Raw genomic sequence first — 26,510 nt, 5'->3', positions numbered from 1 at the left:
TAGGAGGAAAGTCAGAATTCTGTTCTCTGTCTCAGTTTATTCTTGTTAAGCAGCTGTCATTTTTAAAAAGCTCCAAATGTCTTCTCCCTTTCATTTACAGAATTCAAGCCAGAATGCTTCCAACTTGAGATCATCTCCAAGAATCTGATGATAGAATCACCAGTTAAGTAGTCAGAAAAGAATAATTTAAATTTAAAAAACAGTATATAAAAAAATCAGGAATCATTTTGAGCAAGAAAAAAGACATCCTAGCTGATATGGTACAGCTAAGCATTTAACTGACTCCACACACAGAAAATCTAGGTGTTAGAAGACCAACTTTCAGTAACCAGAAACTCCCATAAATATAATATTTAATAGACTATGACAATCTCTGTCACAGACTGGCAATCTTGAGTTTATTCCACCAATTCTGACCCCTTCTTATAGAAGATGGCTTTTTATCTATTTACTCTTGATGGTTAATAAATACATCAAAATAAAACACATCTCCATTTCAGAATTTCTTCAGCTACAGCAAGATGACTTTCAAAAACAATGAAGATGATTCAAAAGAGATTTTTTTTGTGTCTTACAGAGACAGAACACATAAGCCTCACTTTCCTCTACCTTTCTTTTCCTTTACTAATAAAATATCTTGGTTGAAACTGTACTGGTTAGCATATTTAAAACCTATTTTCCTTCCTAGTTCATAAAGCAAGACCAAATTCTGATAAAAAGGCTGCAGAATCCCACTATGAAGGCTGTCTGCTCAAATTTTAGGAGTTCAAGCCAAAGAACAGTTCCAAAGTATTTAATTTTCTAGAGGTTTAGCTCAGTTGGTGAGAACGTGGCACTTAAAACACCAAGGCTGGGCTGTGGATTCCTGTACAGACTGTTCACTTCAGACACCTTGTGGGTCCCTTCAAAATATTCTGTGATTCTGTGAGTGGGTATGGCAAACGCCAATGCCTCTTAAAATGTGACCAGAAATCTTTAGCTTGATTACAGCAAAACAACATCTGCTTGTTCCTTCCCCATCTTTGTATCTGAAACAATCATGGCCCTAGATATGGCATTGTGGCTATTACAGCACTAGGGAAAAAAAAAATTCATTGCCGAAGACATTTTGGCATATGCTTCAATTATACTGTGCTTCAATTAGTAAAGAATATGTACACTTGCTGCAGAATGATTCCTTATGTATCAACAAATCTCAAGTGGCATGGCATTTACACTACAGCTCTGAAAAGTTGTACCACAATCAGAAAAAAAATACTTGAAAGCCAGTAATTGCCATTTATTTCAAACTTGATACTTACAGTCCTCCTTCTAGGAAATTACAGACATTTTCATCACGTTTTGATACTAAATGGAAAGTTTCTCTGATAATTTGTTGCTGCGTATCTTCACTCTGTGAAAGAAAATACACTTTGCTAAACAGGATTGACAATGCACAGCACACAAGACTGTGAAGCACAAAGTATATCAGCACTCTCTAACTACATACTTCTGAAGCCTTAAATCGGCCAGTTAACAAGACACGTATCATTTGCGTCATTTCAACACAAAAAGCCATAATTGACAAGTTGCAGGAGAAGGTATCACTGAGAAATCTGGATAAGTGATTGGTTTTAAGGAACTTCTGTAAAAAATTAATGCAAAAGTAGTTTTTTTTAAATTAAACCAGAAGTGCTCTCAATTAGCTTGAATTTTTTGTATCTCCAAGGTAGCCTGAACTACTTTTATCCATAAACTGAGAGTAAAACAAAGTCCCCAAAGCTTGAAGAGACCAAGGAAGCTTCAAATCCCACAATATGTAACACTTCCAGAAATACCCTAAAATACAAGGGCACCATGAGCAACAGGTTCTCCTAAGCCATGACCTTAATTCTTAACAGATCAGAAACATCACTTCTGAGACTGAATTCTTCTGGCTATTTAGAAACTTAATTTTTAACTTTGAAATTATGGCCACGGGTCTAGGTTCTGAAAGACGAAACTATGACATACATTTTTAATTGCCATAAATTAGTATTTTTCTACCTAACTGCAAAATATTATTAACTTCACTTTATGCAGTTTCTGTTCTCATATATATCAGCTGAAAAAGTTAGATCTATGTTATAAGTTTTAGTATTATGAAAGAAGAAAGTACCTCTTTCACAGATCTGACCAAATTAATCCCTCTAGAAAGCAGGAGATGCATCCCCTCACAGAAAAAAAGCTGAGATTTGCCTCCAGTACCAGCGCAATTGACACTAAAGAATGCATAAGCTTCAAAAGGTCCACAATATTGAAATCACACATAAAAATACAATCTATATGATTGTACCTGTTTCTGTGCACCAGAAAGTTTCTTAGTTTGCTACTCACATTTTCAAAACGTCAAAGCATTCTGTCTATGTAAACATATTACCCTACCTTAAGCGTTGAGAATTTGTTTAAAGCCCAGTTATGAAACTAGTAGATCAGAATGGTTTTACAAGAAAAATCTGAAACCTTCGGGCCATGTGCTCATCTCCTTTCCCTTCTACCTCAGTCACACTTAAGAAGGACCTGGGCCAGTTACACTCCTTTAATTCAAAACCCGACCATGCAAACTGAAGTGTCCCAGTCACCATTTCTGCTCTGAGGTGCACAAGTAAGATACATCCCTTCCAATGAACTATGAATTCTCTAATAACCAGAGGTGCAAGAAAGGAGCCACAAATCCATGTAACTGCACTGCTAGAAAACGAGTTGTTTACGTAACTTTAAGAAACACCGACTGTTGTCCTGTATTTTAATGCCTAAGTAGACCTCGGCTTATTTGCTAGGAAATACAGTGCGCTCAAAACATTATCTTAAAATCTCTTATCCGTCAACTAAATCACGAGTTTCCAGTGCACCTTCTTTCCATCCAGACTGAGCGTTTGTGCTGCATTTTCATTGCGCCTGCCTTCTAATATGTAAAAGAACGCCCATTTCTAGTTACGTGTTCACGTCATCTACAATTTCACAGTGCACTGAGACTTTCCGAAAGGAAAGGTTCTGTGTAAGAGCCCATGTGCCCCGCTCTGCCAGCCCTGCCACGCAGCACCGCGCCGGACAGCAGAGCTTAGAGCGGCGCTTCCACGCCTCAGCTCGTAGAGCCAAGCTGGACGAGACTGCCTCCCTCCCTCCCCCTTCACCTCCGGAGCTCCTAAAGGCAGCTCCAAGCGAAAACAGGACCGGCTTTCTCCGAAGCCTCACGTACGCGGTCTCAGCACCATGCCTTTCCCCACGGCGCTGCCCTGGGCCCGGCGCAGCCGGCAGGGCCGGGCCGGGCCGGGAGCCCTCGCGTACCACCCCGCCGCCCGGCCATCGCACGGCCCCCGCCCGGCCCGCCGAGCCCCGGCCCGCCCGTACATAGCGCTGATAGAACTTGGAGAGCCGCGGCTTGCCATGGTTGTTGAAGATGAGGATGGCTTTGATCATGGTGGGGCGGCGGCGGGGGCCGGCGGCGGCGGCCGGACGAGCTATGCTGTGTCCCCCTCTCTTCCTCTTCCCTTCCCCTGCCCTTCCTGTGCCGCTCCCTCCCTCTGCCCAGCCCCGTCCCGCTCTCGGGCCGGTGGCGGCAGGGCGCGCGCGCCACGTGACCAACGGGGCGCGGCCGCTGCCGGCGGGACGGCTCGCGCCGCGCGTGACGCTCCTCAGGTGTCACGTGACGGGAAAGGCGGTGTCCCACGAGGGACAAAACGCTTCGCAGAGCAGAGGTCGCCCCTCGCGTGGCGTCACTTCCCGCCGCCCGCGCAGCAGCGGCGTTATGGCGGAGCCCGAGGAGCAGCCGCCGCCCGCCGCGGCGCAGAGCGGCGGCCGGAGCGACGGCGGGGAGGAGGCTCCGGAGGGCGGCGCCCCGGCGGGGCCCGTCGAACCGGGCCCGCCCCCGGCCGGGTCGCCGGGCACCGAAGAGCCCGCGGGCGACGCGAAAAAGAAAAGTAATGGGGCGGGAGGCTTCTACCGGGGCGGGAGGCTTCTACTGGGGCGGGCGGGCGGGCGCGGTGACGGGCAGGTGCGGCGGCCAATGGACGTCGCGGGCGGGCGGTGCGGGCCAATGAGCGGCGGGGGGCGGGCCCGCTGTGACGCGGCGCTCCCCGCAGTTGACGTGCTGCTGAAGGCCGTGGGCGACACCCCCATCATGCGGACCAAGAAGTGGGCGGTGGAGCGGACCCGGACCATCCAGGGCCTCGTGGACTTCATCAAGAAGTTCCTCAAGCTGATGGCCTCCGAACAGCTGGTACGGGCGGCCGCCGGGCGGGGGTTGAGCGCGCAGGGCCCGCATTGTCAAACCCTGCAAAGACACTCTTGGAATCCAGGCTACAGCTGCCTGCAGGAAACTTGGAGTAGGAGCACCGAGGGGAACTATTCCAAGTAGACCCCAAGATGTAATATTGAGCGAGCTGTTGCAGCGCAGTGTGGTTGTGCTCGGCACTGACCTTTGGGCTTCTTGCAGGGTCTGTATTTCTCGGTGTCTGCCAGGCAGAGCTGTGTGCACACTGGGCAGCCATGTGTCCCAGGGAAACATAGCTAGGCACTGTGTACCTGGTAGAACTAGGTATAGAGACAGAGTATTGGAGAAGCAGTCCAGAGTCTTTCTGAATCTGAGTGTCTGTTTCCTTCAGAACTCACATCTAAAACAGTTTAGCAACTGTCATAGGGCTGATTTTGCTTTTAAAATGGGGCATTGGGAAATGTTTGTCCTTGGGCAGCAGATTGCCACTGTTATTTGTGGGTTCCTTCCTGCGGAAGTGACTAGCCAAAGTGGCCTCATGATAACACTGGAAGAGCTGGAAATACAATTGCACTGATTTTGTTGTTCTGCGCTGAATTCTCAATACAGTCCAAAGTTTTTGTTGAAGATATACAGTTAAAGCTAGACTCGTTAAAGTAGTCAACTAAAGTGTAGCTGAATTAATTCTGTTCTTGGTTTGGAGTATCTTATTTAAGTATATAGGCATAAATGCACTGGCCTTCTGATTCACCTGGAAATCAGAAAGGATCTGCTTTTCCATGGTTTAATATCTCAAAGAAGAGTGATAAGTATGATATTGACTAAGGACATTGTCAACAGTTTGATTCAATGACTATCATCTCATTATCTCAGGACAAAAAATCCCAGGAGCACGTAGCCTTCCGTGTGGCTGAAGCCTAAGGCTGTACTTCAAGAATAAAGCCCTGGGAATTTTTATTTATTATCTTAATTATCTTTTATTTGAAAATAGCGCATGATACCCCAGTACCCACTGCTGCCCCACACAGCAGATCACAAGGCCCTCTTTGTCATTGAGGATTAACTCCCATACGTGTAAATGCATTTTTTGGAGCAGGAAGTGAGAAGGATGACTTGAAAATAGAACAAGATGTTTCTTATTTCTGTGTTGGCCATTCTAGTTGAGCAAATCTGGACTAGCATGAGTGGCTTGGGCTGAAATAAGAGCAAGACCTAAACCAGTTTGGGCAGCTGTATGGGAGACTAATGGGTCAGTTTGCAGGAAAAGGAAGTCAGCACGTTTACTTTGGCTTGGGCTGGCTGGCCAGAGAGAGGTGACTCGTCATAGTCCTGTTGCTCCTCCACGCTAAAGTGATGATAGTAACTGGTTGTACTCTGTTACATGCTTAAAGATAATAGCAGAAGTTTTGACTGCAGAATGATTCTTCTGTGTTCCCTGTGGGATCCTTGCTATCTCCATCTCTTCTCCCTCATTTTCTTGCAGTTCATATATGTAAACCAGTCTTTTGCTCCATCTCCAGACCAAGAAGTGGGAACCCTCTATGAGGTAACTTTCATCCTAAATATCTTTTCCAAATGCATTTAGCAGGATTTGTCAGCACACCTCGGGCACTTGAAATCTCTCACTGCCCCTAGCAGTAATTGCTTTCATCTAATGTAGTGTAGTGGATATTCACAGATCTGTGTGAGTGGGGTCCAAATGATGTGGCTTCATGCAGTTTCTGGAAATGCATTCCTTTGTGTGCAGTGTGTTTTCATGCCTCTCACCGTAAGGTGGAGTTTGTTTGTCTGATGGGAAGACTTTTTGTTTTGCTTCATGTATGTGCTAGCCCCTGAATAATTGTAACAGCTATTGTTTTTTGTTTTTCTTGCAGTGTTTTGGAAGTGATGGCAAGCTTGTACTGCATTATTGCAAAACTCAGGCATGGGGATGAATGACTGGCCACACAGTTGCAAGTTTTCTCTTCAAAAATGGAGAAAAGACTAATTTAAACTCGAGCTGTAAACACACAGAAAGAGGGATTTTTGCATTGCTGCCTATGAACATATGATGCAGGTGAATAAGCAAAGAGCTGGTTAGGCTATAAGATCACATGGCTTTTTTTCTGATGTACATCTGGGGTACAGAAAAAACACCTGCACCTGCCATGTAGAGTAGAGCCAGTGTTCTTGCTGCTGACTACTTAATTGCTGTATCTGAAGGGAAACTATTTCAGTCGTCTGCAGGAGTGACTGTCCATATGCTGTACTGAAGATAAGAGAACCTTTTTATTAAAAGTGATGTCTGTTGTACATGTAGTCCGGGATTCAATTTACTTCTTATGTGTTGTACATCTGTGGTATGCATCCTGTTCTTTGTGAAATCTTCATCTTGAATGTCATTATCTCATATTTCAAGACAGTATTTTGATTTTTTTCTTGTAATATATAGGGGTTGGCATCTAGTCTAATTACTCCACCTTTTGCCTTCATCATGTTGGTAATTTGAGTACCTCATTTATGATGGCACAGCGTCATGAGAAGCCTCACAATACTTCCTTCCTGCACAAATTTTGTAATGTTTTGTTGAAGGCTCAACACTTCAGCAGCTTTCAAGGTGTTTCATCTTATGCTGTTTAATGACTTGCATCTTTAGCTGAATGATGTAGCTAGCTGTTGCATCTAGAGTTCTTGAAAAAGTAGATATGATCTGCTAAAAACTCTATTCTCTTTTTGACTGTTGTTAATTTTCATGTTATACCAGCTGTGTGGTCCACTAAACAGTAGAATGCAATTTATATTCTTTTCCTAAATCATAGCAGTGAGAATTGACTTGAGGTTTTTTCCATTTGGAGAGGACTTCGTACCTTGACTAGGGTGCTGACCTTTGCTTTTATTTATTGGAGAGTTTGGGTGTGAGGGGTGGAGATTTTTAGTGGGTTTATTTGAAATGTCTGTTGTACAGTCTTTTATGTTTGTTTAAGCTGAACCAAATTAAACGTTAGTTGTTTGCTTGGAGAATGTTCTTACGCTGGATGACAGTTTTTGTCCCTGGTGTAATCCAGTTCTTCAGCACGTACAGACAGAACAGCCATTTCTAGTTTAAATAATGTTTTTACAATAGTCTGGAACTGCTATTTCATACATAAGTGGCTCTTATATAGTCTCTGCGGCCTGTGTATTGGATTTTTTTCCGCCTGTGAGGACCTCTGGAAGAGTAATACCCAACTTAACTTACTGATGTTGCCGCAGTTTGCGTGCAGCGTGTACATACGCCACTGTTGCACAGGCACATGCTCTGAATGCTTGCTATCTGGATAGCTTGATGTATCTTGGCACTTTTTAAGTGGAAAACTAGGGTTCACTTCATTAAACTAACAAGGCAGAATTTGTTGTAAACTTTAATCTTCAAATAATCCATACTTTTGCCTGCTGAGAACTCTGATCTCTTGAATCTCCATCTCATTAAAAGATCTGTTGCGGAGGGAAGCACTCTGATTCTGTCTGGTTGAGGAAATTGCTTGCTTAGTTACTGTGAGGCCAGCACAACCTCAACAGCCACTAGAGGGTACACAAGGACAAAGGTATTTGCATAGTTTTATCTAGGGCTCTCTTTCAATCTTTTTCATAGTATGTCCACATGCTGGCCTTACAAATATAAGTAGTTTGTTCTCCCGTGTGACAGTATGTTTACCTAAGATAAGCTACTAGTCTGGTTCTCTTTAAAGAATGTTCTATTGGTGCCTTTCACCTCACTTGATCTTAACAAATGAAACTACTGATAAACTGCAAATGTGCTCTTCAGAAGTGATGCAAGAAGGTTGATGTGTGTGTGTGTGTGTACTGGGGGGGCGTTTTGTTTTGGTTTTAAAAAGTCAAAAGACATTGAGATCTTGAAGAACTATAGGTCATTGTATCTGCCAACTAATTATAGAAGGTGGTCATTTATGCTGAATCTATAAATAATTTATATCCTCTGAAGTTGAATTAAAAAATCGTTTGCCTCAACTCCTCAAAATGTGATAATCAAATAATGTAAAACCCACAGTAATGGTCTGGATTTCCTTCTTTACCACATGCATTTTTGGACCTGGATACATGAATCATGAAGCTTTGAATTATTAATTTATCTAAGATTTAGCTTGGTCCCTGAACAGTACTTACTTTTTAATGGTTGCTTCAGCATTTTTCTGTTCTTAAGTTTTTTCCAACCCCAAGTAATTTTTTTCTTGGCCCCTAGTTTACCAGCATACAGTGAGTACTTACTGATCCAGCCCTTGCTTTCTGTTTCCTCAGTGCTCCTAAACGGCTGCCTTTATTCTGTTCCTTTTATTGACTGCCAGCTCCAGTTCTGCTAATCTCTCATGTAACTTCTGTACCTTCTTTACAGAGTCCTCCTCTTTGCCACTTTCCCTTTGGATTTGTACCTTGCATCAGGGAGGTGGTCAGTACTTACCTCTGGCAGCTCTTTAAGGACCATGGACTCTTTCTGTCTGGAGCTGAGGTGTGATTTTAGGTGGCAGAAAATTTTCCTTGCTCGTATTCTTAAGTAACAAACTAGACTGCAAATGTGTCAAGTGAACAAATAAGTGATTCCCAGTACATTGCTTGTAGAATTTGCAAAAGACATGTTGAATCTCCTATTTTAAAAAGGGACAGTTATAGCTTCTAAAATCATAGATTGTCCTGATAAGCTTTTCTCTTTGAAAAGAATATTTCCAGTAAATTGGAAACCTCAGAAGTCCAAGTAGAAATGAGCTGTGTCCTCTGCATTTGATATCATTTAAGTGACTTCAATTGCTAGAGTGGGAGAAAAAGGGTATGAAAGGAAGGACTGACCTTGGACAGATCAGTGAGAGTTGCACAAAACAAAAAATAAAAGTCTAGATTTACTCAAAGTGTTGTGCTCGACAGATACGCTACTATACTGACGCTGCCACTATACTGACCTGCCAGTATTTGTAATGTAATTTAATTCACTTGATTTAATGTAACTGAATTATCAGAAAAGGCAAATTGAAAAAAAATTAAATAAATACTTTTTGAAGACTGAGAAATAAGATAAGTATTGGAAAGGGAAGTTACTACAATGTTTTTATGGAAGACCTAGTACTTCACAACATCCTGATATTAAAAAATAATTCTACGCAAAATTCGGTTGCCCTGTTTCAAGTTAATAATCACCAGATGCAAACCCTTCAGACTGTGAGGCACTATTTTTATGAATTATTGTAATGGTTTAGAGACTAGCTTTAATGATAGATTTGTAATTTGTAGTTTGAACTAGTCTTAAATGCACATGGAAATCTGAAGAAGCTAAATGAAATTAAAGTTATATCAAGAGTGAAATGATAAAATACACAGTTGTGCCACCTATGAGCATACTGAGCAAATATCGTCATTTCCAAGACTTAAAAGTCGCGGAAAAGTACTGCTAAGATCTTAACAGAAGATATGTCTGTGTTCATTATCCCCACAACTCAAACTTGAATGTACTGATACACAGTAAAGTCATGGGGAGGAGGTTAGAAATCCACACATCCCTTCAGTGCCAAAGCAGCTTCTGTTTACCAGTTGTTGCTGTTCATGCTCATTTTGCAAATCAAATTCTGCCTGTTTGCACAGCTTTTCGGCTTACATTGCTCTTGACTACCCTGAAGTCTCAGTCATTTTTCAGGGGTATTATACAGAGGTTATTCAAGACATTATCTTACTACAACATCTTTATCTTGAGGGTGAGGAAAAAAAAAAAAAAAGAGGAGCAAAAATTCTTTAAATTCCTTTAACCCTGGAGTTTTTCATGAGGATTGTGACTGTTACAAGCTTGTATAAAATTCAATGTGCATTAAAAAATAAGAAGTTTTCAGCCTTGTCTCATTAAGAGAAGAAAAACACTTGACAAGAAAAATTGTAAAATGCATTTCTTATTTGCAAAGGCCACGCTTCAACTTTTTTAGTACCATATTTAATATGCTTCCAAGGCTAAACATCACAAAAACCCACACTTTGCTCTTGCTTTAATAGCAATAACGCTGTGAGATGTCAGATGCCTCTTTTAGTCAGAATTAGAGCGACAAAAGCTCATTTAGAGATTGTTTCATCCTAAAATAGATGGTTAAAAAAGGTTGAATCACATTTTTGACTGAGACCAAAATGAATATGTTAAAGGCTTAATGTTAAGCCTGTCACACTATATCTATGTCACTAGACTTGGTAGTGCCAGGAAATTTTCTGGGACACTCTAGCTCAATCATCTGTACAGTTGGTTGTTAGAACCCTTGCCGGCACAGATTTTGGCCTGTGCTCAATTCAGGAACTGGCAAGGTACCATTTCTGGTGGGCACTTTGAATGTGATCAGCCTGTTACGGAGTTCAGGAGGTAAATAACATTGATGAAATCTGTTCTGCAAGCTGGCCCCTGTTCCAGGGATCAGTCCTTGGAATACTTTTTGCTAGGTACACAGGTGAAATTTCAGGTGAGATTTCATCCCTTGTATGTGCAATGAGAATTAAACTTTGGGAGAAAAAACATGGTCCCTCTTCAAGTTTCAAGAGCAATCTAGGAATTTTTAAAAAATTATTTCTCTGCATTCCTTCCATGCAATCATCTCTAAATGACTAAATTGATAGGCTCTAAATGCCTAGCAATAGCCACATTCAGCAGCATATTTTTTTTTAAGTACAGGAGCCTTGGAATCCTTGCTCTGTATCTTCTTATGGAATGATTCCACATGCAAATTATTTATATAATGTGTATATATATCAATTAGACTGACACAATGTAGCATTAAAATATAATTGCATTGAGGGCCCAACCTTAGGAAAAAAGGTTTGAGTTAACATGTTCCAATTGCAAAAATCAGTGTATGATTTAAAGCAGATGTTTCCCTTGAACTCTTGTTTGGTAAGAGAACTAATAACCCTAAAGAGCTCTTAATGGGAAACCTCAAAGAAAGAAAAAAGATCTCTGCATAAAAGTGCACAGCAATGTTCCTAATGCAGAGGCTAGCCAGTACTTTGGCTTTATCATGTAAATATCATAAATTTTAAAAGACCACAAATTTATTTGTCTTTCTTGCAGAGAAAAATGTCAATATTTTGTATTTTATTTATAGCATATGCATGTCCCACCAAAAGTGGATCAGCCTGATTCTTCCAAGAGTCCCTTCTGTGCAGTGTGGTTTAATGCCACACAGCTCTTCACTGCATTGTTTGGAGTTCGCTTTTATCTTCAGCAGAGCTCATGCCATTTAGTAGTTGTTGGTGTTTTCAGTGTATGACATGATTTTGCATGTGGCATCCTCATTTCACTCGTGTTTTATTGCGTGTTTTTAGTCTGAAGATGGTGTTTAACTGCATGATGGTTGATGCAGTTGTTCTCAAGGTTTTTTTGAGAATTGCTGTGGATGCAGTAGTTTCTCATCAAAGATTTCCTGCATACTGAATGATCAATCTCACTTTACAGGTTATACGACTGAGGGAACAGCTGCACTGATACATTGATTCATGACTTCATTGAGTCATGTAGTCCCAACACTTGCACTACAATTGCAGATCTGGGTTTTCTCTTTAGAACCCTCTAGAAACATCAGATACTTAGGTGAACAGAGACTTTAAAAAGAGGTGACTTAGTAAAAGGGGTGGAAGTAATTTACACCTCCTCTTCCACCTGGAGGAGGAGGTGTAAGTACTCATGACAGCGTTGAAGTGCTATCACCTGGCCAGGCTAACAGACCAAAGAGACACAGCATATTGTTTGCCACAAGAGTCTAGTCAATTAAACACCTTGGATCCCACCTTCAACTAGCTCACAGTTTTTATTGGGAGTTAGAAGATATAAAATAAAGTATAGTCACAAGCTACATTTTCAGGCCTAGTACATGGTGCAAAGTGTCTAATGCTGCAGTTTGATAATTCCATTGATCTGACTTGAAGATTTTCCTCAATAAAGCATGAGAGAAGCCTTGTGAGCTGCACCCCAGCAGGAGATGATGTGCCAGTAAGTGACTGAGCACTTCAGCTGGTAAGTGTCTCCTGGAGTTAGATGTCATGTCAAATGATTGCTTGATTTGCTTAAGCCTGTCTTCTGGGTAATAGCAGAGTGCTTCAGCATTTGTACATAAAGCAAAGTTTTTGTAGTTAAAGCCCAAACTCCTATTCTTCAAGCCAAGTTGTTAATCGGATACTTGAGAAATACATGTAATAGTTCATTCAGGTGTATGATTTCCAGCAATAAAAGTGCATAAAGTCTTGCAGTCTCCTTGTGCAGAATCACAGCTGAGAATGTAAAAACAATTCCTGTGCTGTGTGGATTTCAGTGTTCTCTTTTTTTATATTGAATTTTCAGTGACAGTTAACTGCTGTATGTGCTCAGACCCTTGTGCCATTTCTGTCAATAGGGCATAAGCAAAAGCACAAGTTGGAGAGACATAAATATTGTTCCTAATGGTGTTCAGTCAGTCTAGTAATCAACTCCTGTGGACATTTTGGGGATCAAAAAGTATGTTGAACAATTCCAAATTAAAAGCTGTAAACACTTTTGAATAGGAGCAAATAAAAAGTGTAACTATATAAGTGTAACTATATAAACTGTAATAAATAGCAGCAGTTGGAAACTGCAGTAGGTAGATTCAGCCTGATCCCTTGCTTGTAATAGAGGGAGGTATAAAATATCCTTTTACTAGCAGTATTTAACTAATGATGTCATCAACATTGTGGCAAAGGAATCAAAGTACTGAGGTGTCAGGGATTAATGGCAGTGGCATAACTATTTTTCCCCCTGGATTTAAATACCAGGGAAAATACCTCCAAGCACAGGTATACAAATAAGCAGAGAAATATAACTGCTGGAAATTAGTTTCTGTCAGATCCTGTGAATATCAGAACAAGGCAAGAAATGCTTGAGAACTTACTTCATGCTGCATTTCAGAACCTATAGTTGTGATTCTTACAATTTATTCTTGAGAGACATTTTATTCCTTTGGGCGGTGCTTCCAACAGCTGCCAAAAGAATGTGAATTTTGCCTTTGAAATAAATGATGGGGTATTTCACACTAAATCTAACTCTTTGTAACCTACAGCAGTTTTAACGGTGCTGTATGAGACTTCTAGGTGCATAGAAAAATGTGCTACTTGCCCATCCAGTCTTTGGAGAGCACCAGCCAAGAGCTGACCTAGAATAGAGGCAAATTTCGTTAAGAAATAAGACTCATTCTTAATTGTGACTTTGAAGACATTACCAAGGGAAGTGATGTGCTTGTTCATTACCTGCATTTGGCCCAGGAAGACTGGACATGGCTGCTGAGATCAGCACAAGGGTTGTGTTTAAGAGATTTGGGATAGTCGTAGGTTCTCTCAGACCTTAAAAAATCTTTAAATCATTGCAGTTTTCTCTCTCCTTCTCACACACATACCAACAATAAAATACTGATAAGGCAGGGTCTGCTTTTTGAATGCCAGGAGAGGCTCTGGAGTGATGGCTGAAAATGTACCTATTCAGTACATTGATTCGTGTTTCATTCCAGTGTGCTAGATTCCAGCCCCATTTAAAACTGGGAAAGTATTCCCTACTGCAGTGAAGCCAGAAATTCATTCAGCCTCTCAAGCTATATTTACTTTATTAATGGCACTTCTTTTTGTCATGCCTGTACTTTCATGTACAGGTCAGGGAGAGGGGAAGAGAAAGCAGATATGCTAAAAATCCCTTAATGTAACTGTCTGTAAGGGAAACTGCAAGCTGCCAGTGTTGTGAGCACCTCTGAGCCTCAGAGCTACAGCAGCCCACACCGCCAGTCTGCTTACTTCCAGATCCACAATCATAAGGCAGACATGAAGAGCTGAACCTGTTTTCTTTTCAAGAAAGAATAGATGGATTTTCTTAAAACACTGTTCTATGGTGTATAGTGAATTCTGTTGCCAGAATTCATGACTAATAAACATTTTATTAACAGCTGAAGTGGAAGGAAGACAGCTGGTGTGGCATCTGCTTGCTCTGTTAAGTATATAGATTGGACAGACTGAGGAGCGTGAAGTCTGTTGTGTTAGCCCAGTCTCTTTTGTACCATTCACTATTTCTGGGTATCATTCCGAGTGCTAATGGTTATGGCAGACCTAAATGTCCCTGCAGAGTGCACTGCCTTTCAAGAAACAGCACTATCAAAGGGCATGCTGTCTGTAAGCAGCAATCTTTTGTGTGCTTGAAATAGCTGTGTCTTGTTTTGCTTTTCAGTAGAGGTTTCAGATGTATTTTTTTCAAACCAACGCGTAAGTAACGGAGGCAGCGTCGGGCCGCGCTCCCCGGCAGAGGGAGAAAGATGCTTTCCGCCCGGCAGCAATAGCCACTTCTCCTCCTATTTCCCTCGCTCGGGATCCCGGAGCGCCAGACGCCCGCCGGCCCGACCTCCCCCGCTTCGCCCGGGCTCCGGCGGGACAGCAGCAGCGGGCGGTGCGAGGAGCCTCCGCAGCCGCCTCTGGCTGCCCCCGCCCGCCGGGGTCGGTGGCCGCGCTCACGGGGACGGGGACGGGGACGGGCAGCTGTCCGCGGGCCCGCCCGCCGGGGCGGTGGTAGGCTCCCGCCGTGCCTCCCGGCGCATAAAGGCAGGCGGCGGGGGCCGGCCAGGGGCAGCGGCTGGCGGCGGCAGGGGAGCGACCGGCGATGATGGAGCAGCCTGTGCAGACGGAGACCTGGAAGGCGCGGAGCCTGGAGGAGCTGGTCCGTATCCTCCATCAGATATTCGCCGAGGACAAAGTCAGCGTGGACGAGGTCCAGGCGCTGATGGAGTCGTACGAGAGCAACCCCGAGGAGTGGCTGCAGTACGCCAAGTTCGACCAGTACAGGTAGAGAACTCCCCGGAGCAGGGAGCCCCCGGCCGCGCAAACGGCGGCGGCGGCGAGGCAGAGCCGCGGACGGGGACAGGGATCAGCAGGGACGCCGGGTGAACCCTTCTCGACCCGGCCGAGAGCCCCTCCGGCGGCGCCGAGGGGCCGAAGGGCAGAGGCTGCGGGGCGGGGGTCGCGCCGGGGCCGGGGGCGGGGAGCGGGCGCGGCCAATGGCGGCCCCGGGGCACGGGCGGGCGGCGGCCCCGCACCCGGCCCCCCGCCCGCTCCCGCTCCGGCCGCCGCGATGGCCCAGGGAGACACGGCGGCGCGCCGCAGCCACCGAAATAAGCGAAAGAACACGTAAACAAAGTTGGGAGAAGGAGCCCGGGAGAAGCACGCCGGCGGCGCGGGTTTCCCGCGGAGTGCTGAGGAGGGCGCGCAGAGGGACCCGCGCCCGGGGCGTGCTCGGTGTCTGCGGCGGAGCCGGTGCCTGTCTGCATGCCCTGCCGTGTCGGCGGGCCGGGAGCTGCCCCGTGCTCCAGCGTAGCGCAGATAGAGGCTTTCTGCTGCTCACCGGCTGGAAGGAAAATAGCTGTTGGGGTTCTAACTCCCTCTTGCTCTGCCAGCAACTGATTTATCTCTGCCGCTGTTGGCTTCTCTGCCTTTAAATTTCAAGATAAATACATTTTATTCGAGTGTTTTCTTTAAAAAACAAACAAACATAGAAAAAAAACCCCACTCAAACACCCCAAACTCCAAAACTTCTTTTAAACTGTGGCATTGTGAAAGCATCATTCTAGCTTGGCTTTTTTTAGCCTCCTTTCACCTCTCTGTGACTATCTTCCATTTGGAACAAATCATGACATTTGTAACAGAACACATCAAACTAGAATCAGGAAAACAAAGTGTGTCAACATTGGAAGTATACATGGCAACCTTTTATTTATATATTTGTTTATTTATTATTTGTTATTTATAAATTTATTTTTGTCCAGCCAGACCTGTACAGAAATAACAGCACTTGAGAAGTTTTGTCAAATGCCAGTATTGATTAATTGTTTCCTGACATCATAGGAAAAATATGTCTCCATAATATATGTACAGGTTGTGGATGCAGTGAGAGGCAGTGTATACATATGCATGTTTCCTTTGCAAGTAGTTCTTGATGAGCATCCTTTCTTGAGTAAAATAGAGTGGACTTATGGGGATACAAATTTGAAAGCATTCAATTGACATCACTGCACTTTCTATGTGCCCTTGCTTGCATTTTTCAGATGAGATTGAGGCATACCATGGTAGGCATAAATATTTTCTTTACTTGGCAAAGTGCAAGTACTCATGACTACTGCTAAAATTAAATCTGAAGGTCTCCCACTGAGCTGCTTGTACCATAGTATCAGACCCAGATCACAAGGGTCATGCTATGGGAAGCAATAGAGCAAAATCCAAATCCCTTCTCTAGTGAACTTGTCAATGGAACAAGATGATCAGCAGTTCAAGGGAAACTTATAGGAGATTAAAAGGAAACAAACAAAAGATCTTATTTGAAAAGAAATTTTGCTCTAATAAACTTTGTTTAGAAGTAGATGCCAGCAAAGCGTCCCTCACAGGTGCTTTATCCGCACAAAAATGCTACAATACAAGACATGGAACTTTCAGGAACAGAGTGGGAGAACCATGTGCAGGAAGTCTGGCATCTTCATTCTTTGTTATTTTGGCTTTGTACAAATGAGTTCTGTGTAAGAGAAGGAAAGCCAAGAATATCAGAAAAGGAACTGCAGAAGAATGTAACTATGTATTTTTCTTGTTTCATTGCAGTCCTCTGTTTCTAATTACAAGCCAGCTGCTGAAGTGACTTCATTCAATAACCATTTTGATTTGATCCTGTCTACCACTCTAGTCTGACTCATAGTTCCCAAACTCCAATCATCTATGTAATTCAAAAGAAATAGTATTCAAAATATTAGATATTCCGTTTCCTTCCCAGAAAAATAACTCTTACCAAAAAAAGCCAAACTTACAAATAAAACTTCATGTTTTCTAAGTAAAACTTGCATTTAAAGAAAACAGAATAAAAAGAGGTTTTGTATGTCACAACCTTCTTTCATAAACATGTTTGTATAATTTTCTCTTTTATAGACATTAGTACAGTAAAGAGCAAACACTTTGTATTTCAGGTATACAAGAAATCTTGTGGACAATGGAAATGGAAAGTTCAACTTGATGATCTTGTGCTGGGGTGAAGGTCATGGCAGGTTTGTATTTAAAAACTATGATTTTAGCAAACATATAAATTCCCCATGTCTTTCACTGTCATACAAAATAGAGGAGAAATAAATCAGTCCTATGGGAGCTATCAGAAGGTGTCTGGAAAGTAAGCAGTGCAGAGGTCCTATTAGTATAGCAGTCCTGAATATCTGCTGTAACTTTTGCAAGTTTGTAGTCCATGGCCATTTGTGAAGCACTCTTTTAAAAATGTTTTGTTTTTCTACAAAAGCTAAGCTTCTCTACTGTCAGAGAAAGTTTTTAGTCCCAGAGATACAGTGATACAGATATGACCCTCTTCAACCTGTCCCATACAACAGACCCATATAACACCTGACCTCAGAAGCAGGACTTAGGTGCAGGTTAAATAGTCCCCATTCTCTCAGAGTGTTTAAATCTGCCTTTGTGGCAAGATGAGAAAAGTAGATTTGGATTAGGAGTGCAGATAGGGAGGAGAGAGCCCCTTTCCAGAGCTGTGTGGCTTTCTCTAGGTTCATGCATCCCATCTCTTCCCTCAAAATGGATCATCATGCTGATGTGGCCTCCTGAGTCATGTGCATAGACTGTACCCTTGGTTGTGTTGTCCTACACTATGTCAGGGCAGGATCTGTCTCTTGGAGGGTCTTTCACAAAGTGTGGGCTAAAGCAAAAAATTGTATAGCAAATATGCAGGTTTTGGACTGAACATTTTCACATCTAAATAGAAAACCTAAAGAGATGATGGAACAGGTGTTTTTGTTTGTTGCAATTGATCATGTACAGTATTCTTTAGGGGATGTCATAACATGATACTCAGAGCGATACAGGAATTGAGCTCACCACCTCTACTCCTTCTAGGCTATTCCTACACAGCATGTAATTTATGTTAAGCTGTGTTCAAGTTGGATGGGCATTTGCTAGAGCTAGACTGAAACAAGTTCTTTTTGCTTCTTGCAAGAAGAAGGTCAGATTTTCTCATGTTATTTGGAAGGACCATGACAATGTGGCATTTGTGAAGTGTTCTGTGCCTGAAGCAAGCTCTTCTCTCTCAGCATCTCAGTTTGCAAGAAATCCTAATTTTTGCTGAATAAAAACAGTAATGTACAAGCACCAAGTTTTTGATTGAAACTCATTAGCGCTGTACTTCGGAGGGTCAAATTAATTCCCTCTTCTCCTTTGCCCTGATGAGTGGAGAGCCCTCCCTTTGTCCTAATCCCATTTACTTCTATAACAGTTAGTCCTGTACTTAAAGAAAAATAAACCGATATAAAACTAAATATCTAACCCATATGTAACTTCTAAATGTGGCAAATAAAACATGCTTCAGAGCAAGAAGAGAGATCAAGAAAGCAAACAAATCCTACCAGATTATGTTGGGTTTTAACATGAAAATATCAGTGAAATTACCAGTTTAGTATAGCTGGTTGTATTTAGTACTCTCAGAGTGAAAAGTACAGCACTTTTTTTCAACAATGCATGTGACTCCCAGCAGTAAAGGGGCTATAGAAATTAATCAGCATTAGCTCATTTTTTTTCATGTTTTGGGAGTGAGCACGGTGGATTTGCAGAGATCAGCTATACTTGCAAGTTTATACCAACCTCTTCCTGGGTAGACACATTGTTTTGTTTCTTGGCCCTGAAGAGTTTTTGCATTCTGGAGAAATTTTCAGCCCTACTCCTTTCTCCAGACTTTCTTTGTGTTTCTCCATATCAAAGTCATAGGCTGACCAATATCTGGCTCTTCTCCAAACCCTGCTGTATGTGAACTTAGCTCATTATATTTCCATAGTAGCAGTTTAAGTAGACATCCCTTAATGCACATCCCTTGTGGAATGGAATTTCATTCTAAGGCTTTGTCCCCATACAATATGCTATGTTGTCTGTCTTGCATTGAAATTAAATATGTGTATCACACTGAGTTTGGTTATTGTTTTTACATATATAGCAGTATCCATGATCACACTGACTCACACTGCTTTATGAAGATCCTCCAAGGAAATCTAAAGGAGACTCTATTTGAATGGCCTGAGAAAAAAGGAAATGGTGAAATGACTAAGAAGTCAGAACGAGTTTTGAGGGAAAATCAATGTGCCTACATTAATGGTAAGATATTAAGCTTGTTTTGACAACTATCTGTCCATGAGTCTTATTCCTAACAGAAGAGTTCATCTGCTTTTTAGGCTCCTATATTTAACAGTATAATACCTATGGCTCTATGCCCAGTTTAAGAATGTGACTCTTAGACTCTGCACAAGCCTGTATTTAGATTCAGTAAAACAACCACAATAAAAATGTGCTTTTCACTCACTCCTAAAACATTGTAGCAATTGCTTGTAGCAATAATAATAATAATAAAATACTTGGTATCTCCTCTAGCCCAAGCAGCCTTTAATATTGTGCCCCTGATGGTTATCTGAAATTGCTTGTAAACATAAACTTTTATAGCATTTTTTAAGAAATAAGAGAAGCAAAGTTTAGATACCTTGATCACCTTGCTTGTTTTTTTTTCTTTTTTTTGTTCCCAAAGAAGTAATCCTTTTACTCAGTCATGGAAAATTTATGTTGAAAATGTAAAAGCTGTCTATGAAATAAATTGACCAGCCTGGAACAGAAACCTGTGACAGTGCTACTTCTTGTCCAAATCAACAAAAGTGCTGAAGTGCAGTGTAAGCAAAACTGAAATCCTCAATCTACAAAAAAAAAAAAAAAAAAAACACAATGTTAAGAATTACTAAGATTCCATCAGTAAGGCTCTTTAAGTATCTAAATCCATGCCATAATCACATGTATCCATAACTATTACCACCTCGTGCTTTGCTGGAGACCATCCTGGAGCTGCCATCTGGGTGTAGTGTGTGCTGGTGCTATGAAAGACCCTGCACATCATGCTGGACCACTTTGAGTTCAACAGAACAAAGGTGAAGCAGCAGACAAGCAGGTCATCTGCTTTATTTATCATGGGTAAAACACTGGAGAGCACACCTAGAGGGGCTGACCTTGGGAACTTCCCAGCTAGAGGGAGACTCATGTTGGGTTAGGAACTTAGCCAGGGTAAGGGCACTGGGGAGAAAGACTGGTGTTCTTCAGCCCACTGAAGACTGTTGAAGCTTTGCCATGCTAAATGAAAACACTGAATTGATAGGGCAGGAAATGCAAGAAGTGGCTTGACACATCTGCTGATGCTCCTGTGCCAGGGACACGGGTTCTCCATCTCAGTCAGGTTTCCCTACATACGCAGTCCTTTCCAATGCAAACAACTGCAGACTGTGTGCATCTTACCCAAAGCTTCCTCAGTTGTTCAAAACAAATTTGGTATCCAGTTCTCTGAGGCTGTTTGAATCTCTGCCATGTTTCATAACAGATGTTTTGGTTTAAAACGAACATGTTAAACAAGCAGAAGGAAAACACTGACAGTGTGTTGATTGCCATAACTACATCGATAGCAAGTGCCTTCACGATTCTACCGTGTGCTTCTTGGTTGCTCTTGTACGTAAGGGTCAGAACCCACTAAACTGTGTTTATTTGAGTTCTCCGTTAGATGAGCAAAGATTTAGGACTTTCCCCCCAGCTGCTACGTCCTCTATTTAGATAAAGTATGTTAACAACACTTAGGGCTTCCAATCAGAGTTAAGAGTGTACTCATGACTCTCAGGGTACCATGGCTATGTTGCACAATACATGTCCAGGTATTATATAACAAATTCAAGTACAAAGGCCTGAGCTGTTTTTACAGCAGGGTCATAAATTAAATTCAAGGTCTCTCTTAAGTAACTCAAGACCTCCATTTTAGTGTAGAATGGACATGGTTTGTTTCACAGATGTGATTCTTCATACCTTACATTTTTCTATAATGATTATGCTTGATTATGCTTACTATTCAGTCATGATTGGAAGTGTGTTGGTCACTATTGATTAGTCACTTTATAGGAAAGAGAAAACAAATGAAAAATGTGTTCTCAAATGACAAATTAATTAGGAAACAGATGCCTGCAGTAGAAGACACCATATGTCTGCCCATAAGTCTATGCCCCAAATGCATGTAGCTGACTTTTAATATGACTGACATCCTTGTTACTTGTAAAGAATTAGCAACACAAAAGCTTTTGCCTCGTTCCTGCTTCTGAAGCATGCTTAGCAACAGCTCTCCTAGGAAAGTAAATGAGCTTGAAGACCTTTGGGAATGAGACCTAGAAAAATACTTATGGTATGGTCTTGGGATTTCTGTTTGCCTTTATCCTATGGCAGATAATCTAGAAATTACATGAACTGTGAAAGGCAATAACACATTTTGAATTACCAGTGTATTTAGGAATCTGTGCTAGAGAACACTAGTCAAATTCCTGTACTGAGTTACTTGTTACCCATAGAAGTGTGGCCATGCCTATTTGCTCATGAGTTACAGTTTCAAAAGTATTTTTTCCCAGGCAATTGAGATCTCATTGGATCGTCCTGCTAACCCACCTTCTTTTTGCCATTTTGTGTCTTGGCTGGTGTAGACTCCATTGGCCTGCACCGTGTGGAGAACATAAGCCACACAGAGCCTGCTGTTAGCCTGCATTTGTACAGCCCACCCTTCGACACCTGTAACACCTTTGATCAGAGGACTGGGCACAAGCACAAAGTCACTATGACCTTCTACAGCCAGTTTGGAGAAAGGACTGTCTGCGTAAGTACAAGATGAAGCGCCCTTCACTCAGCCCCGGGCTCTCAGCCCTGTGGGGACTGGCACAAGGGGCTGCCCTGCTGCCTGCACAGGCTGCAGTGACTCTGCCCCGGGCAGAAGTGTCAGCACCTCTGCCCTTCCTGGGCCATCCCCTCTAGGATCAGATAAAACCTGTTTCCAAGTACTGTTTGATTGGTCAAGTTGCACTTCCCTTATGTGGAGTTGTCGGTTTTGTAGCCTTCCTCTCCTTCTGAGCAGAGGATTAATGGGCATCTGCTACTAGTTAAGCACCTTCTGGCAGCAAACGATGGTAAATACAACCTAGCCCATGGAAAGTGTGAAGTAGCTACATTGTTTTGGCCAGTGTTAGTCAGGTGTGACGTTTCCTGCCTAAACTGTCCTGCCAAAAAGGATCACATTTCAAGAGGTTTTAAACCTTGTAGCTTACTGTAAATACTTCTTTAATCAAGTCAATTCTTCATAATCACAATATTCACAGAGTAAGACTTGCTCTGAGGGTAAGAGTAGGCCAGTTGTCTGTTGTCTGCATTGTTGGGCAATGGCATGAGATTTTATTTGGATAGGAAAGAAATCTTAAGACCATTTTTGTAGCAACCAAGCTGGAACATATGGGAGAGGTTAACAGGGTTTCAGCACTATTCCAGCACTATTTTTCCCAATGCAGTATATGCATTGAGAAAAATAGGTACTTACCTGAGGAGAAAAGACTGATTCTGGATGTTGAGCCACAGATGTTCAAACACTGTTTAGTTTTGTTTGATACTGAACACTTACATTTTCCTTGAAGCCAGAAATTCAGTGCTGAGGAGTTTCCTAGAGTGAGTCCTTAGTCAGATCAATTTAAAGTTTTATGTAGTTGTCAAGTACCATGTAAATTATTTCTCTGAAGCCTGCCACATTACTGAACAGCTGAAACACAAATTTTGGCCTTCCCAAGTTGGAAAAGTCCTTGAGAAATAAATTTGAATTTATAGTTCAGATTTTAAAGGGTAATTAACATGGAAGAATTCTGAACAAAATTAATGCAAGGATTCAGTGTTCATTTTCTTTCTTTTTGTTTTAATTCTTTATTGAATATATAGTACATAGGATAGTAAGTGAGACTAGGTATTTTGGCTTGTAGTGTTTCCCTACTCTGGTCTGTAACCATCTGGCAGTGTTTTCACCATTTATGGGGCAGTTGATCTGGCTTACAGGAAAGAGCTAAATCTTAATCGTTGAGTCTCTTTCATTAATTCCTCTAAATGGAATTCCATTAAAGAAGAAGGTGATAGCAAGTCTGGACCATTCAGCTGCCTAAAATGACTTCATGCTACAAAAATCTTCTGGTCTCAGTGACTTGGTTTCTGGAGAATAGACTGGAAAAGCAAACTTTCTTCTGCTTATCAGATCATAGAAGGACCCAGGGAGGCAGAGATCTATAAATTATAAATACCAAGAGAACAATGTAAAGTATATTTGTGTGTCTTTTATGAGTGAGAAGATCAGCCAAACAAAGGCACATCCTCTTTGTCTTAATTATTTTATAGGTAAAAGACACATGTAAATCCCTTGTGATTTCTGGCCTCTGGCCATGATGTAGTCTTGATTAACTAACTCTCCAGGAAAAACACAATAAGCTATATAGGCTTAATTTAAAAAAAATAGTGTGTGTGTCAAAAGGCTTGCCCATCAGGGTAACTGCATAGTTCAAGTACAAAACATGAGAATGCTGCTGGGAAAGTTCACTGACAGGAAACTGATTTTGTCTTGGGTGTCACAGCACACCAGTTTCTTCTGCCAGGAATTTTGCAGGGGGAGGCAGTATCTATTTGCAGCCTGTCTTCCAAGCTGGACATTCAAGCAGTTTCTGTTGAAATGAAGTAGAGCAGGCTATTGGGGAGACAAGATAGCAAGATAGCCTGAAGGAGGAAGCAGTCCTCAGCAGTTCCTTCTGCCATGAGTTTACTCACAGTCACCCAGAGCCGATAGGCAGGGTGACTTTGTCAGGCACAAAATGCCTTCTACAAAACTCTGACAAGGAGCACTGAAAACATATTTTTCAAGTATTTTTAGGAGCTACTCTGAGAACAAAGGTCCACAACAAGACCATGAAATAGGCAGTGACAGTTTCTTTCCTTAAAGCAACAACCTCTCCTCTTTCCTTTTAGGCTACAGGAGTACCGCAGGAGAACAACTGAGAAGCATCAGCATGCATTTGAGTAAGACCTGCTGAATGTTTAACCAGGGACAGAAGACTTGCATGGCTAAGGCTGACAGCCAGATCCATTTTATTACTTGTACATCGGAGTACGCTAGGGCAGCCTCCAGACCACACAGTTTCCTCGAGCAAATGCCAATTATGGGACACTAAGCTAACTAGTCCCATAACCTGCTTCAGAGGTTAGATGCCTTTTCTTAGGCTCCTGTTAGAATTAAGTAGTGGGTTGTCTAATTATAGCGGCTTTTAAACTCCAACTTGGATATCACACTGAGAATATCAGAAATAAGGATTTTAAACATCATCTGATTCTTCTCAATAGACATATGGGGATGTATGCTTTCAATGTAATTAGTAACTATATAAACTTCTAAGCTTCCAGTCACTTGTACCTATGGGTAGTACAGCAGATACAACTAACAGCAGTGCATTTTTTTCAATTAAGTCTTTTAGGATTTAATGCTTTAGGCAATCTTGATAGTTTTGTGCATTTTTTTACCTTTTTTTTTTTTTACAATTTAATTTGTCAGATCCTGTTTTAAATAGGAACAGAGAAATGCTTCATGCATGATGATTTTCAAAACTGATTGCACAGAGATATGACTTTTAAGAAGACTAATCATACTTAATTCAGCTAATGTCCAGTTTCCAAAGTATTCTGTGTAGCTAATGAAGAAGAAAACTGAAATAAAACTGGATTTCTGCACTGATTTCAGAGTTATCAACATTTTTTTCATTGTAACTAAAATACTCATCACACTTTACCAAAATCCACATTCCTCATTAAATCCTTTTGAAGTAATACACTGTTAGAAAAGACTTTTAAAAGCTGGCAGCATGTCAAACATGCAAAGAATCCTGACTCAAATTAAGTTAGGGGGGAGTTCTGTCACTGAGTGTGCTGGTGTTTAGTTTTATCCTCCAGATTTGGTCACAGGGAAAGAACCTTCTTGAAAAGAGTTAACTGTAATTAAACACATAAAAATCAGCAAAGCTGAGTGCACAGAGGCTATCTCATTCATTTAATACAGTTAATAACATATTCTTAAGTAGGGAATATGTAGCAATTCTCCTAGTCTTGTAGGTGACTGCTGATTAGTGAGACAGCAGTTTAAGTTTTATCAGTATTGGGTTGAGCACATATTTCTATCTGTATTGACAAGCCCAGAAAATATTTACTTTATGAGACCCCATTTCCAGAGAGGCCGTGTCAAATTTTTAGAAAATGTTTGAGCAGTGTAAATGTTTTTGAATAAACCTATGCCTTGTGAAAGTGTGACAGCATGAGAGATGAGCTGAGGCTGGCAGTCTGGCTGTCCTGCTCAAGCAGGGTCACCCTACAGCAGATTGCTCAGGACTATGCCTAGTTGGATTTTGAGTATCTATGAGGAGCAAAGCACCACAGCCTCTCTGGGCTTTTTGTGTTTTATCACCTTTACAGTAAAAAGGGCTTATGTTTACACAAAATGCCTTGTATTTCAGTTTGCACCCAGTGCTTTTTGTTTTTCTCATCCTTCCTGCAGAAAAATAAGCAGTTTCACTTAATTAACTTCAATTACAGCATATTAATTGAGCTTTTGCTTACTAGGTAGACTTAAAGAACAAACTTTACAGCTTGTAGACCACATGTTCAGTCAGGCCAGGGGGAATGGAAGATCAGGGAGACAGCCAAGAAGGCACAGTAGATGAGAGCAGCTAGCTGCTCTAGGATGCACACACAAGGAACCCCAGATAGTACTCCAGCTAGTCACCCATATGCCTAGCAAGTGGGACAGAGGAAATACAGGCAGAAGTGATGACAGCAATCTACACGAATTGTCCCAAGTACCATTTAGCCATGGTAAGCATTATATCATGCATTGCATAGCATAATACAGGAATTAAGGTGTTTGAGAAGAAGGTAGCTACTGGGGAGTTGTGTCCTCTATACCTCAACATATAGAGGTAGCCTGCCCAACATAAACGGTACAAATACAGGAAACCTCAAGAGAAATGTTTGAGTCCAGAGCCCTTAGAACACATACCACAGCCACTACATTTGCTACTTCCTAAGCATTAGCTAAGCATAAGGTGCTGTGAACAGCACAAGCATAAAGCTACTACCTACTAAAAGCAATATTCAGTCAACAAATATCAAGTAATATAATGAGAAGCATAATCACCTTAGCACTCACACAAATATGCTTATATAACTTGTGCTGGTTTAAAACACAGGAACCAGTAATAGCAAAATAGTACTTGCACACTATAATGGCTGAACAGCCAAGGTATTAAATCTTCTAGCATATGAATGTACCTTAGCTTTGGAATAGTGTTAACTGGTCATCTGATGAGGTAACAATATGCTGTAGGCT

General features: G+C 41.8%; 3 protein-coding genes across 4 annotated transcripts in view; 2 read left to right on the top strand and 1 right to left on the bottom strand.

Moving 5' to 3' along the window:
* Window positions 1-3,575, bottom strand: part of AP3S1 (adaptor related protein complex 3 subunit sigma 1) — a 28,269-nt gene extending 24,694 nt beyond the window's left edge. For both annotated transcript variants that reach the window (XM_038123264.1, XM_038123265.1), the window contains exons 1-2: window positions 3,370-3,575; window positions 1,302-1,393 (exon numbers count right to left, since the gene is read on the bottom strand). In XM_038123264.1, the coding sequence (XP_037979192.1) occupies window positions 1,302-1,393; window positions 3,370-3,438 (161 nt within the window). In that variant the 5' untranslated portion in view covers window positions 3,439-3,575. The remainder of the gene's footprint in view (window positions 1-1,301; window positions 1,394-3,369) is intronic.
* Window positions 3,434-8,108, top strand: ATG12 (autophagy related 12). The gene is made up of 4 exons (XM_038123261.1): window positions 3,434-3,938; window positions 4,101-4,237; window positions 5,715-5,777; window positions 6,106-8,108. The coding sequence occupies exons 1-4, from the start codon at window positions 3,437-3,439 to the stop codon at window positions 6,163-6,165; spliced, it is 762 nt and encodes a 253-aa protein (XP_037979189.1). The 5' UTR covers window positions 3,434-3,436; the 3' UTR covers window positions 6,166-8,108.
* A 6,608-nt stretch (window positions 8,109-14,716) lies between these two features.
* Window positions 14,717-24,866, top strand: CDO1 (cysteine dioxygenase type 1). The gene is made up of 5 exons (XM_038123262.1): window positions 14,717-15,046; window positions 17,206-17,283; window positions 19,218-19,375; window positions 21,769-21,938; window positions 24,107-24,866. The coding sequence occupies exons 1-5, from the start codon at window positions 14,865-14,867 to the stop codon at window positions 24,134-24,136; spliced, it is 618 nt and encodes a 205-aa protein (XP_037979190.1). The 5' UTR covers window positions 14,717-14,864; the 3' UTR covers window positions 24,137-24,866.
* The last annotated feature ends 1,644 nt before the right edge of the window (window positions 24,867-26,510 follow it).

The sequence above is a fragment of the Motacilla alba genome, chromosome Z (assembly GCF_015832195.1).
Source record: "Motacilla alba alba isolate MOTALB_02 chromosome Z, Motacilla_alba_V1.0_pri, whole genome shotgun sequence".
Taxonomy (NCBI): Eukaryota; Metazoa; Chordata; class Aves; order Passeriformes; family Motacillidae; genus Motacilla; species Motacilla alba.
The sequence above is the reverse complement of the archived record's forward strand: the minus strand, read 5'-3'. Positions and strand labels throughout refer to the sequence as shown.

Excerpts from the sequence above, each read along its gene's own strand:
- CDO1 (XM_038123262.1), top strand. The coding sequence starts at position 14,865 with ATGATGGAGCAGCCTGTGCAGACGGAGACCTGGAAGGCGCGGAGCCTG. Across the intron at positions 15,047-17,205 it reads GCCAAGTTCGACCAGTACAG|GTATACAAGAAATCTTGTGG; the intron begins GTAGAGAACTCC and ends TTTGTATTTCAG. Across the intron at positions 21,939-24,106 it reads TTGGAGAAAGGACTGTCTGC|GCTACAGGAGTACCGCAGGA; the intron begins GTAAGTACAAGA and ends CTTTCCTTTTAG.
- ATG12 (XM_038123261.1), top strand. The coding sequence starts at position 3,437 with ATGGTGGGGCGGCGGCGGGGGCCGGCGGCGGCGGCCGGACGAGCTATG. Across the intron at positions 3,939-4,100 it reads GGGCGACGCGAAAAAGAAAA|TTGACGTGCTGCTGAAGGCC; the intron begins GTAATGGGGCGG and ends CGCTCCCCGCAG. Across the intron at positions 5,778-6,105 it reads AAGTGGGAACCCTCTATGAG|TGTTTTGGAAGTGATGGCAA; the intron begins GTAACTTTCATC and ends TTTTTCTTGCAG.